The following is a 13034-nucleotide window of genomic DNA, read 5'->3' as shown; positions in this document are numbered from 1 at the left end:
AAAAACCCAACAAGATAACTCATATAATGTAGCATGTTTATACGCCCCGTTCTGCCTCAAGCAAATATTCTTCTTCTATCGTCCGCATCTCACACAAGTCCCTGATATCTGGTGCCCAACTTCATGGGCTGGCCGAAACCGCCAACCCTTGCCAGGTCATGATAATTATGGTATCTCCATTGACATCGGTTAGTGTCAACTCAAAATACATAAAAATAAAGTCTCCTTCCCGTTTCTGCAGTTTACGATTCATAGCTACACGACTCTAGCCCAGGTGTCCACCAACCTTTATGCAAACTACTCCAATGGGCAGCATGTGACCTGAAGGGCTACCATCGGTTTAGTACTTGTGAAATAACTCAATGTATGTTACTGTGGCTAAAAGATGATTTTCTTTATAACACTAATTCTTAAAAAAATTACCACTGATTTTCTGGAACTCCTGTGTTGTTCTCAGTGTTATCTTGCCCTTTAAAGTATATACTTTATTGAATATTGTTTTGATTGTTTAAGCGCTTTGTGACCCTGGTCTGATAAAGCGCTATATAAATACAAATAATTTACTTACTTACAAGAAAGGAAACACAAATTCAAAGATAATAAGATGGTTATTGCACGAAAAATAGTCATTTTTACAGGCCCAGGGTCTACTCCTTTGGTGTCTGAAAGTTGGTGACCCCTTAATCTAAGTTGATTCCGAGACAACCTTCTGATGGGCCACGTAAAATGAGTTGGGGGACCCGATTGGGACTGGCCATGAGTTTGATGTGTGATCTAAAGCAAATGTAAAAGTAAAGTAAATGAAAAACATCTTTATCTTCCCCATATATTTCCGGTGTTTAGAAACTGTACTAGCTCATCTTGTTATAAAAAAGCTCATTAGAATGTTGTGTATTTTAAATCCTCTAGTTGACGAAAGAGACCACGGACCGCATAAGAACCACTCAATGGACTCAAATGGCCCCCAGGCCGCATTTCTGAGTTGCGCGATATAAAGAAATATTTTCCATCCATCACTTCTCCGAACAATCTAGTCTCATTCTCGACCACCATTTATGATTCTTTGTCTTCACTACGATTAATAAAAGTTTTTGTGTATAAAAACGACAACTTCTCACAGATGGTAGGATCTTAGAAAGCAAGAGTAACAACTTCTTCTGTCTCCACATGGGGACTGAGATGTTGTGTTGTTGTTGTGTTCTCCAGTTTGGCCGAAAAACTGTGTGAGAATTCTTCTTCTTTGTTTGTCTATTTTATTTTTCCGATCAATTCGTGGCACATTTGTAAAAAAGACAAAAGTCTCTTGTTTGTGTTCACTCACTTACTCAGCCATGGCTACGATGAAAACTATGTTTTCGGGTCAAAAACTCTCACCAGATTGAAAAACATTTGTCGGTTAGTCTCCCCGAGAGGAGAACCTTTTTTCTCCAAGGAGATCGCTACCATAAGGAGCCATTATCTTTTAATCCCTGAACGGTACAAATGGTCTACGCTCAGGCGCATTTTGAGGTGAGCTTGTGGTCTCGCGTATCCTTCAGGATATTCTGTCTTGATTTCAAAACCCACCCGGATCATTAAAAAGCGTTCAGGGGTACGACGGAGTCCGGGCCCTGGAAGCCAGCGCGGCTGAAACCGTAGAAACTGAATGTTGAAATGCAAAAGGTCTAGATGTGACAGGCGCCTGGGGCGGGGTCTTCGGCCCGGGGGGGGGGTGTGGTCACATGTCGGTGATGAAGTGCAGCGAGAGGACGACTTGAGATTCGATCATTTCTATTTTAAAAAACAATGACGCCGATATCTCCAAAGATGAAGGTGTGGAAAATGAATAGCTTTCAGTCGAACAAGTGAAGCTTCTCTGTGTGAGTAAGAATCATAATTTGGGGCTTGCCGTCGCTCCACACTTTGGGTTGAAGAGCCTCCTTGTTTTGAGGCGACAAGGCTCGTCATTGTCGACAGAAACATTCGAACAGAACATTTTCTTTGTAGCGTCCACAAGTTAAAACATCCGTGTTTAATGAGTTTAACCTCAAAAATCACACATTCTCTGAAAACATTTCAGTTCTGATAGATTCCGGTGTTTATACATCCAGAAAAATATAATAATAAAATAATTTATATTGTTTTAAAAGTCAAAAACTACACAAGAAATCATAAATATGCTTCACTGTACTGAAAGATGATGATGATGATGTTATTGTTATTACAAATGTTTAGCCAGTCTGCTCTAAAACCTTTTAATTATAATTACTTTTACAATTGTTGCATTTTATTGTGTCGTCTTTACAGTTCATCCCTTTGTTTACCACATGGTTCGAATACCGATTAAAAGACACTTCAAATCTAAGCTCATAATTTCCTAAAATGACCAATAATCTTTATGTATTGATAGTTTGCTTATAAACAAATAAGAGTTATTGTTAAAGTAATACGTTTTTAAATTGCAAAGAAAATCGCTTTGTTTATTTACAGATTTAAATTTAACAAATATTAGATTTAAATGTATTTGGATTAAAAATAAAAATGATCGATAATTGAGATAATAAAATAACATTAAACCTAAAATAATTATTTTTGTCGACAACATTAAGCCATTATATTAAGAGGATTAAAAAAGTTACATCTTAAAAGAATTGTAAGGTTTCTGAAGTTAAAGTTTACGGGGGTATTATAACCGTATAAATCACGGACACAATAAATAAGAAAATAATTGAGTTTCTTGAACAATATTTTGTTTAAAATGCGCTTATATGTGCCATACGTCTACATCTGAAATAATAAAAGCATGATCATAAATTGAATTTTCTGTGTCTGTGGAAGTGATGAAATGAAGAGTTTCTCCTTTTTACTGTCTCAACTGGAAACGATTGAAAAGTAAAATACGCCAACAAGCGGCAGAGAGCGGTATGACAGGCGAAATAAAAAGTGTGAATCAGTTTTAGCTTCTATCCATTTATTACGACTTTAATAAGACCGTTATTACAGTGGAAAATATATATTATTATTTATATTATCTATGTTTAATTAGTGTTTGTTTTTATTTTTTAAATAAATAAATAGAGGCGATTAAATCGTTAAAACAAAATGACTTCCATGTTTGTTTGTGGACTCCAAACACAAAAGTATTTATCTCCTGCGAATGTCTGCCACTTATCAATAACACTCATCGGAAATAAATCAAAATAATTGATCTGCTGAGTGATAGAGAAGTGATGAGGCTGCAGCGCTGCGCTCTGATTGGCCAGCGGGGAGGGAAGCCCAGCCCTGCGCGCTGATTGGCTGAGAGCTCCACCACACTCCCAAACACCAAACACTAAAATGACTCGTGTAAAATTATATCTCGACACTCGGCTGCTCCGATCAACCTCTCTGCTGCTCCCTGGCTTTTTTTTATTTAAAAAAAAAAAAGAAGAAAGAAATCCTGGATAACTTTTAAAGCAGATCCGGACGGGATCTCTGCGTGGGTGCTTCAGGGTCAGAGGCGCGTGGATAAAAAAGTTTTTGGCGAAGTTTTTACGCACGAGGAGGAGACCCGGTGTCTGGACTGACTTAGATATTTTTAGTTTGTTGACAATGTGAAGAAGATTTGCTAAACAAAGATCAGCTGGATTTGTTTTTTTCTGCCCCCACGCGTGGACCTCTTTTTTTTTTTTGTGGGTCGGGACTTATTTCGTTTGGATTCTGCTTGTAAGATAAAAAAAAAAGAAAAAGTTGGTGAGACTTGACAGCTTCCTCGTGTTTTCTCACCTTCCCCTCTTCCTCAATCGACGGTGGACTTCTGAGAACCCAAAAAAAAAAAAACACAAAAATAAACACGCGTCCGGGTGATTCGCGCCCCGCACCAGAACCCACCTCAGGTGTCACTGAACCGAAGCTGTTGTGATGCATATTCCCGTAGAGCCGCCCACGACCAGACGGTTCACGCCGCCCTCCACGTCCTTCCCCTGCAGCAAGATCGGAGACGGTAACGGAGCCATGGCCAACCCGGGGCCCCTGAGGCCACGGCCGGATACGAGGGATGTGGTCGACGTCTTGGCGGACCACGCGGGCGAGCTGGTCCGGACCGACAGCCCCAACTTCCTCTGCTCGGTGCTGCCATCCCACTGGAGGTGCAACAAGACGCTGCCGGTGGCTTTCAAGGCAAGAATTCCATCACAAAGTGATGTCAAAAACAAAAAAAAAAGGATAATTCTGAATTGTATTATCGTTAGAAGGATTTATCTGTTCCTAAAAAATATAAAAAATAAACAGTTTCAATTTAATACTAACTTAATATATATATATTTTAAATTTAAATAAAAATGTATTGAATTTGTGAATATATATTAAACGATAATGGTGGTGCGTTTAAGGCACACCCGGAATTAAAAACTAAATCAATTATGATTTATTTTTTTAAGTTTATAATTGACCATAAATAAACGCTTCGACAGGTCGTGGCTCTTGGAGATATACCGGACGGGACGCTGGTCACCGTGATGGCCGGGAACGACGAGAACTACTCGGCCGAGCTGAGGAACGCCTCCGCGGTGATGAAGAACCAGGTGGCCCGGTTCAATGACCTGCGCTTCGTCGGGAGGAGCGGACGAGGTGACCCGGAACACACACACACACACACATTATAAAATATATAATATATATATATATATATAAAATGTTAACATGAGTTTATCTCCTGTTTAATGGCATCTTTTTTTTAAATTGATCCATGCAATATAATGCACGTTAATACTTGTGTTCCACCGAAATAAATACGCAATTTCAGATTAATTTAGATTAACAAAGCGAATAAATACATCCGATTTAACACCGCATTGAGACCGGATGATAAACGCGGATGAAAAGCCATCAAACAAAAACATTGTGTCAATTATCTGCCTTTTTTTTTCTTTTTTTTTATGATCCATAAATCCCATTTATCAGGGGTATTGTGTGTAATTGCAGCACTATGGGATGCTGCCCTAATGTGCCTCCTTGTAATGTCGGCTCCGTCAGAGTCATTTCCGAGATATTGACCGAATCAAAAACGAGTTAACTTTAAAGACGTTAATTGACTTATTAAGCAGGCGCCATTTTTTTTTTTTTTACTGCTGTCAGAATGTTCTTTAAAAATTTTTTAAACTATTTAAAATAGTGATAACAGTGGGCTTTTTTGGGGTGTGTTTTTAAAACAGTTATTAAAATAGAAGTTTAATTTCAAGGAGGTTCATCAGTTCATCATCCGAGGATGAGCGGCGGGCCCGCGGCCTGACTCCTGCCCCCCCCCCACCACACACACACCCACCCACCCTGCGCTTACTTTGATGCAAATGCGATCAAGATTCTTTCTTGTTAAACAATAAAATATCTCTGTAAGCCTTTTCTTTTTTTAAAAAGGGTCTGGACCGCATTTCCCTCGATAATCAGAATCATGCATCACGGTCGGAGTCACTGCTCGCAGGTTCAGAAAGCTTTAGAATAAAAAACACGTGGTTTCTGTTCCAGATAAATAAATAAAGCACCGTTTTGAATTAATCGTATTAAAAAATGCAAAGTAGATATTTTTGCTGCCTCTTTTTAAAAATAAAAATAAAATAACGCCTGACTTTGTGTTTTCCTCGAAAGGGAAAAGCTTCACTCTGACCATCACCGTGTTCACCGGGCCTCCTCAAGTGGCCACTTACCATCGAGCCATCAAAGTCACCGTGGATGGACCACGAGAACCACGCAGTGAGTACACACCCACGCACACGCACACGCACGAGCGCTTGCACAAGGGGCTGGGATTGTGTTTGCAATTGTGGATGAATTTTGTGATCAGATAAAGGAAGATCAACTAAACTATTTCAATAACATTTGTTTTTAAATCAATTAAATAAGATTGTAGATATCCTCAAGTGTTATTTTAGGTCGTCAAGAAAATAGTTTGAAGCGTTTATCCTGCTTTAAACAAAGATGTGTCTAGCATGGACTTTAAAAACTTGATTTTTGTGTCAACGTTTTTTGATGGAAAAAACTGCTGACGGTGTTTAGCCTTAAACAGGAAATCCAGACTATGAACCGGAGTGAGATCCATTCCTATACCTGTCTGACCGCTAAAGTGGATTGTCAACCCTAGGCAGGCTTCGGTCAGCCACAGCTCATTGTCATGTGGTTACACGTTGCCAGGGCTGCGTGAAAAGGTTCTTGAATTGTGGGATGCGCTTTTTTTTTTTGTGGTCGAATAGCTGACGTTTGCGCTAATGTCTACGGAATAATCATGAGACAGAGACTGATCCAAACAGATCGGAGAAGGGGTACCAAGTTGCTTGGCAGAGAAGCAGGGGGTACGGGGGTGGGGTACTGGGGTGGCATCCCACCCCCTCTCTGGGCAGACCTGGTACTATTTCCAGAGGCATAAAACAATACGTCGACTCCAGAGATAATCCCACGCATGGGGTGTTCACGAGGATGGTTTCAATTTGATCATCAAAAAGAAGAGTTAAATACATTCTGATCCGCCGGTGTCTCAAGCTAGAAATAACTGGTTTTAAAAGTACGTCTCCCGTCTGTCTGTCAACAAGTCACGGCTCCGAGCCGAGGCGTCAGAGTGGCCGCGCTACTTTTATACCGGCTCTGGGTGCTATAAGGTGACAGCGTTTAATATAGGGCGGCTCCGTTCCACTCTCTCTCTCCTCCTCATGCCCGGGTAGAGATTCTAAAAAACAAAAGACAATTTTTTTGCAGTTCAAACCAGTCGTGCGGATTGTATTTGCACGACTGTCAAGACGTGGCCCGAGTCAGACGTTATTAAAGGGATGTTAAACTAATCAGATTATTTTTCAAAAACCACAAGGCACCACATGGCTAGGAATGAAACCGACGATATTTCAGCTACGCTTGTCCTCGGGGATTGTTGCAGGATCCAAATCACAAATTTTGTTTTTATTCACTTGATTAGGGCCACAGTAGTTGTGGGGTTTAGGAAAATATCAATGCAGTTAAATATCAAGATGATTATATTCACAGTATCGTAGATTTAAAAGTAAATTTTAACTTGGTTTTTCTTGTGAAATAAAAGTATAGATCATCCATTTTCTACTTGTCCTTATGTCGACTAATTGTTTATTTTTCAGAGTAATCTGTTCCTTTTTAGAGTTAAAGACAAAAATGTATGTTCATTTTAATGTAGCGACTGGAGCTCATCCACCAAAAACAAACTTAAAAACATATTATTTTCAGTGTAATCCGTTCCTTTTTGACCAATGTGCGTCAATGCTAACGTATCGACTGGAGCTAACTTGTCTTCGTCTTCATCTGCTTCCAAAAAAAAACAAACTTAAAAACGTATTATTTTCAGTGTAATCAGTGCCTTTTTGACCAATGTGTGTCGATGCTAACGTAGCGACTGGAGCTCACTTGTCTTCGTCTTCATCTTTGTCCAAAAAAAACAAACTTAAAAACTTATTATTTTCAGTGTTATCCGTTCCTTTTTGACCATTGTGTGTCGATGCTAACGTAGCGACTGGAACTAACTTGTGTCCGTCTTCATCTTTGTCCAAAAAAACAAACTTAAAAACGTATTATTTTCAGTGTAATCCGTGCCTTTTTGACCAATGTGTGTCGATGCTAACGTAGCGACTGGAACTAACTTGTGTCCGTCTTCATCTTTGTCCAAAAAAACAAACTTAAAAACGTATTATTTTCAGTGTAATCCGTTCCTTTTTGACCAAATGTGCGTCGATGCTAACATAGCGACTGGAGCTAACTTGTCTTTGTCTTCATCTTCGTCCAAAAAAAACAAACTTAAAAACGTATTATTTTCAGTGTTATCCGTTCCTTTTTGACCATTGTGTGTTGATGCTAATGTAGCGACTGCAGCTCACTTGTCTTCATCTTCATCTTAGTCCAAAAAAACAAACTTAAAAACGTATTATTTTCAGTGTAATCCGTGCCTTTTTGACCAATGTGTGTCGATGCTAACGTAGCGACTGGAACTAACTTGTCTTCGTCTTCATCTTTGTCCAAAAAAACAAACTTAAAAACGTATTATTTTCAGTGTAATCCGTTCCTTTTTGACCAAATGTGCGTCGATGCTAACGTAGCGACTGGAGCTAACTTGTCTTTGTCTTCATCTTCATCCAAAAAAAACAAACTTAAAAACGTATTATTTTCAGTGTTATCCGTTCCTTTTTGACCATTGTGTGTTGATGCTAATGTAGCGACTGCAGCTCGCTTGTCTTCATCTTCATCTTTGTCCAAAAAAACAAACTTAAAAACGTATTATTTTCACTGTAATCCATCCCTTTTTGACCAATGTGTGTCGATGCTAACGTAGCGACTGGAGCTCACTTGTCTTCATCTTCATCTTTGTCCAAAAAAACAAACTTAAAAACGTATTATTTTCAGTGTAATCCATCCCTTTTTGACCAATGTGTGTCGATGCTAACGTAGCGACTGGAGCTCACTTGTCTTCGTCTTCATCTTTGTCCAAAAAAAACAAACTTAAAAACTTATTATTTTCAGTGTTATCCGTTCCTTTTTGACCATTGTGTGTCGATGCTAACGTAGCGACTGCAGCTCGCTTGTCTTCATCTTCATCTTTGTCCAAAAAACAAACTTAATAACATCCAAATACCTTCATACTGCTCGTCTGTAACGTCCATCTTGTATTGAACCCTTGACATTAGAAACTGTTTAGAATTTTTTTTTTAATAAGTTTGATTTTTTGCAGAAGATCCAAAGCCAACAGTGTATTAATACTCAACGACACTTGCATTGGGTTTCAATCCAGAGTCAAAGCTAGAGCTAAAAACATGCTTAAAATACTTATATTTAGAGATATTGAAGTTCAATACAAGATGGACGTTTCAGACGAGCAAGTATGGAGGTATTTGGACGTTTTTTTAAGTGTCTTTTTGGACGAAGATGAAGACTTAAGACAAGTTAGCTCCAGACGCTACGTTAGCATCGACACACATTGGTCAAAAAGGAAGGGATTACACTGAAAATAATCTCAACCTTTAGTTCAATTTTCTACTCACTAATCACTTTAACCATACTATGACAGTTTTCCTGCGATAACCAAATGTACCCATGTTCCTACAACATCGCATTATAATCTTAATATAGGGTATCGTTGACCCCCGTATCGTGATCCTTGTCGATACATAAACCTAATGACTCCGCGTTCACCTGTTTCGCCGCCTGGCTTTACAGGCTGTTTTTTGGGCCGACCTGCATTTGCATTGCTGCCAGCCGAGTCAGGACTTGGCACGGGGCTGGAGGATTATACATGTTTACTGATCCAGTCGGGAGAACCAGACGAGCGAGGACTGCCGCGGCGTCTAGCCTCCAGCGTCGTATCAAAGAACGTCATGCCTTCTGTAAAAAAAAAAAAAACACCAGCGTCGTTCGGCTAAAAAGCTCACGTCAACACACACGTAAGAAGAGCCACACATGACTCTTCGACGCAAAATGTTTCTAAGTTTAGTTGTTTTTTTTTTAGTCGCCCTGGCTGTCGATTTCCTCATCACGCATCCGGTAATCGTCATCACACGCCCCCCCCCCCTTCGTGTGTCATACTTATCAAACTTCTGCTGAAGGCAAACTGGAAGCACAACTGTTGCAACAAAAGTTCCTCCTCTTGTTTTAGGTCAGAGAGGCTTCAAAAAAAACACACAACGGAGACGCTTCGCTATGATCAGGAGCTCAGCAATCCACTATCAACCCTGTGACTATTATATCTCACCAGCATATGCATCTATTTAAAACAAGAAAATGTTTTTTCATGAGCTAAAATGAATGAGAACCAACATTAACAGCAGGCTTTTTGTCTTTGAAAGTGGATTTTGAAAACATTTTAATTTGTTAAAAGTAGTCAAGAAGATACATATATATATTTTCAAGTCTATTTAAAAACACAATATATTCAAAAGTTCAATTAAAAAAGATTTAAGTAAGTAAGTAAGTAAGTAAGTAATATTTATTTATATAGCGCTTTTCGAGACCAGGGTCACAAAGCGCTTAAACAATCAAAACAATACTCAAAAAAGTATATACTTTAAAGATCAAGATAATACTGAGAACAACACAGGAGTTCGAGAAATTTAAGGAAAAGCCTGAACAAATAGATTTAACAAATATAATTGAATCTATATTATAGCATTTAACAGACTTTAAAATTGAACTATCCTAAAAAAGAATAAGCGTCAAACGTGCCAGAGGTGAGACAGTATTTGAAAAGCATTATTTGAAGAATATATATATATATATATATATATATATATGGGATGTACCTCAAGTTCCATCCCACCCATGACCATGTTTTGTCTTTGTGGATGAAAAGTTGTCTGAAGCTAAGAAGCAAGACAATATCACAACTCATTATATTGTTTCGTTTTTTTTAATGTATTTTTTGGTATATATTTATTGGTAAAATAAGTCTAATGATAACAGGGTGGTTAGCTCCCTGGGTAGCACCAATAGCCACCTGGGAAGTTGCTGGTTAGAATTCCAGTAACCAGTGTTGACCCTCTTGTAAATTGGCTTGGATAAAAGTTCATGCCAGTTGCTACAGAAAAAGGAAAGTTCTCTTTGGGGGAAAAAAGGAAATAAATAACCAAAAGCTTGGCGTTTTACAGGAAAAAGTATGTTGTTTTTTTCCCTTCTTTTAAGCATAATCTCCAGGCTTGAAATAACTTTATAATATCCTGTTTGCCTTCCTTGGGATCCTTAACTGTCTCATAACCAGTAGTTTAAGTTAAAAAGTATTAATATCATACAGAAAAACCTGGAAAGGTCGACCAGATGTGAACAATATGTGGTGAAAGGTTATAACCTGACACACATCCACACACTTTCACGCACCCATCGAGCCCTTGTGTTGTGTTTTGTTGGTCATATTGACTTGGCAGGGTGTGTTTCGCTCGGCTCGGATGGGTATATGGGGGGGGGGTGGCCGGGCCAGGGCGGAGGGTCATGTTGGCGGGTTGATCTTATTTGCATTTGGCACAGCGACTGTACAAAGTATGCAAATAGACAAACAATGACATTTGCTGTGTTATTTTCCCTGCAATATTGCAGCCTCAGTAAAGTAAACAGCGTGTTTGTCATGTGTGTGTGTGTGTGTGAGGACATCACGCACCTGCCAGGTGTGTCCATCGCGGGGCCACGCCCATGCCCCACAAATCACATGAAAGACTCGGGCCTCGGTGCGAATCGCTCTCTCTCAAAGGCTAACTTTGATGTCTGAAAATGGAGATCTTTGAAAGACAAGAGGTGCCTCTGGGTGTTTCAGTGCCAGGGGAGGGGAGACGGTGGCACGTCTGCAGCTCATGGGTTCGACTCCTAAAAAGTTGAATCCCTTCCTAAAAGACGTAGTCGCCCTTTTTGCCTTTGCCTTGTCTGCGTGCTCAAACTCATGACCGTCGAATTCACTAGACGGATGGGTTCGAAAATACCACTCGCAAAGCCGTGACGGTGAAAAAAGATAACGTGGAGATTTTATGTCTGCTTCGGAGAAATGACACACTGGCGTCTGAATTGAAAGGAGGCCAGTGACTGTGGTCGTTCCTCTCCCGCCGCAGGCGATGCCAGATGCGTCATCCTCGGCATCGGCGATTGAGAGGTTCGAGCAAATATTACACGACTGATAAATTCAACAGAATATTTACAACAGACAGGATGAAACATTGCTCAACGTGATAAATGTTTGTAACCGAAAATGAGCTTTTATTTCCTCTCCTGGTTACAGTAAATGTTCCTCTCACATGATGAAGTTCCCAGCATTAGAGGAGATGATTCGAGAGGTTTTCCGAGACCGCATACAGGTTTTTTATTGCTGTTATGGTCTTATTATGCAGAGTTTTGTGAGTGTTTACCGAAGATTTTACATCTAAAATTGGGACTATTTTCATCAGATTTATCTGCATAACCCGGTGGTCTGAATCCCCCGAAAACTTGTGACTTCATTTGATGACACGCACAGGCATGAAAAACGCACAGCTGGATATTGTCTCTAATGTGCCGTAAATACCTGGACTAAGTGGAGATATAAAGAAAACATGCTCATTAGTCTGCTACCTCTCCTTCTCGCCCTCTTGGCTGCTTCCGTTTTTTCTCGTCTGCGCACACACTCGGAGAAAGAAGGGCTTCTCAAATTCAAGAAAATGATCTTTTGTTTCGACTGTAGCCCTCGGGGTAAATTGCCCTCTTCTTTTTTTCTTTTTTTTTTCCACCCAGACAACAACTGCCTACATTTGCTGACGCCAGATTAAACTGATTTACTCACACGATGATTCAAGTTGGGGAAACAAGAACCATTATCGCTGAATTAATGAGAAGCATTTACTCGCTTTTTCTTTTTTCATTCTGCAACCCAACCTACGTTCAGAGTATTTCCTGTTTACTCACCTTATGAGGGGAAGTAAAATGCTCACTCTGTGTATGGGCCTGCTTTATTGACACTGACCCCTACACGAGTGCGCCATTACAACCTTTCAGCCATAATTCAATAACTTCACTTGCACATTTTTGAGGGGAAGATAAACAGTTCATGAGTGGAGGATTATATTTAGCGTGGCAGTTATATGACAATATTCAGCAATACGTTGATTAAGGAGCGATAAATCCTCGATACGTGAGGTATTTATGTATCTAGACTTTCTTGCCTGTTTGAATTAATAAATATATATTAATAAATCCTACGTATTTAAGCCAAAATTAAGAGTGACACGGGCTAAAACATTTCACATGTGTTTGCAATGATCTTGTGATTCTGTGACCGATTTCTTTTTTTTTTTTTTTCAAGGGGGGCTTTAGATGCAGAATATTATGTGTGAGCTAGTATGCACTGAGGTGTGAACCTAAAGCCGTTTGACACATCTGCTGGTGTTGCATTGATGTATGTGACAGCGGCAGCTCGCTTTCCTTTCCCACAGTCTTGAGAGGCCCCACCTCCCCACCTCAGCACCTTTTTGCCACTTCGAAAACGTACAACTTCCACCCACGAAAACAAAACCAAACAGGGTCACGTTAACACAAACACGTCAATTCATCCGACGTGCGAATCAAATGAC

At 39.6% G+C, this 13034-nt stretch overlaps 1 protein-coding gene across 1 annotated transcript in view; it reads left to right on the top strand.

The window, feature by feature from the left end:
- Positions 1–13034, top strand: part of runx3 (RUNX family transcription factor 3) — a 65997-nt gene that overhangs the window by 29845 nt on the left and 23118 nt on the right. Inside the window, exons 3-5 of the mRNA XM_087779300.1 lie at positions 3896–4137; positions 4431–4587; positions 5602–5706. Of these exons, the coding sequence (XP_087635426.1) occupies positions 3896–4137; positions 4431–4587; positions 5602–5706 (504 nt within the window). The remainder of the gene's footprint in view (positions 1–3895; positions 4138–4430; positions 4588–5601; positions 5707–13034) is intronic.

Source organism: Callionymus lyra, chromosome 18, assembly GCF_982586985.1.
Source record: "Callionymus lyra chromosome 18, fCalLyr1.hap1.1, whole genome shotgun sequence".
NCBI classification, from domain to species: Eukaryota; Metazoa; Chordata; class Actinopteri; order Syngnathiformes; family Callionymidae; genus Callionymus; species Callionymus lyra.
This window is presented reverse-complemented; position numbering and strand designations above follow the sequence as displayed.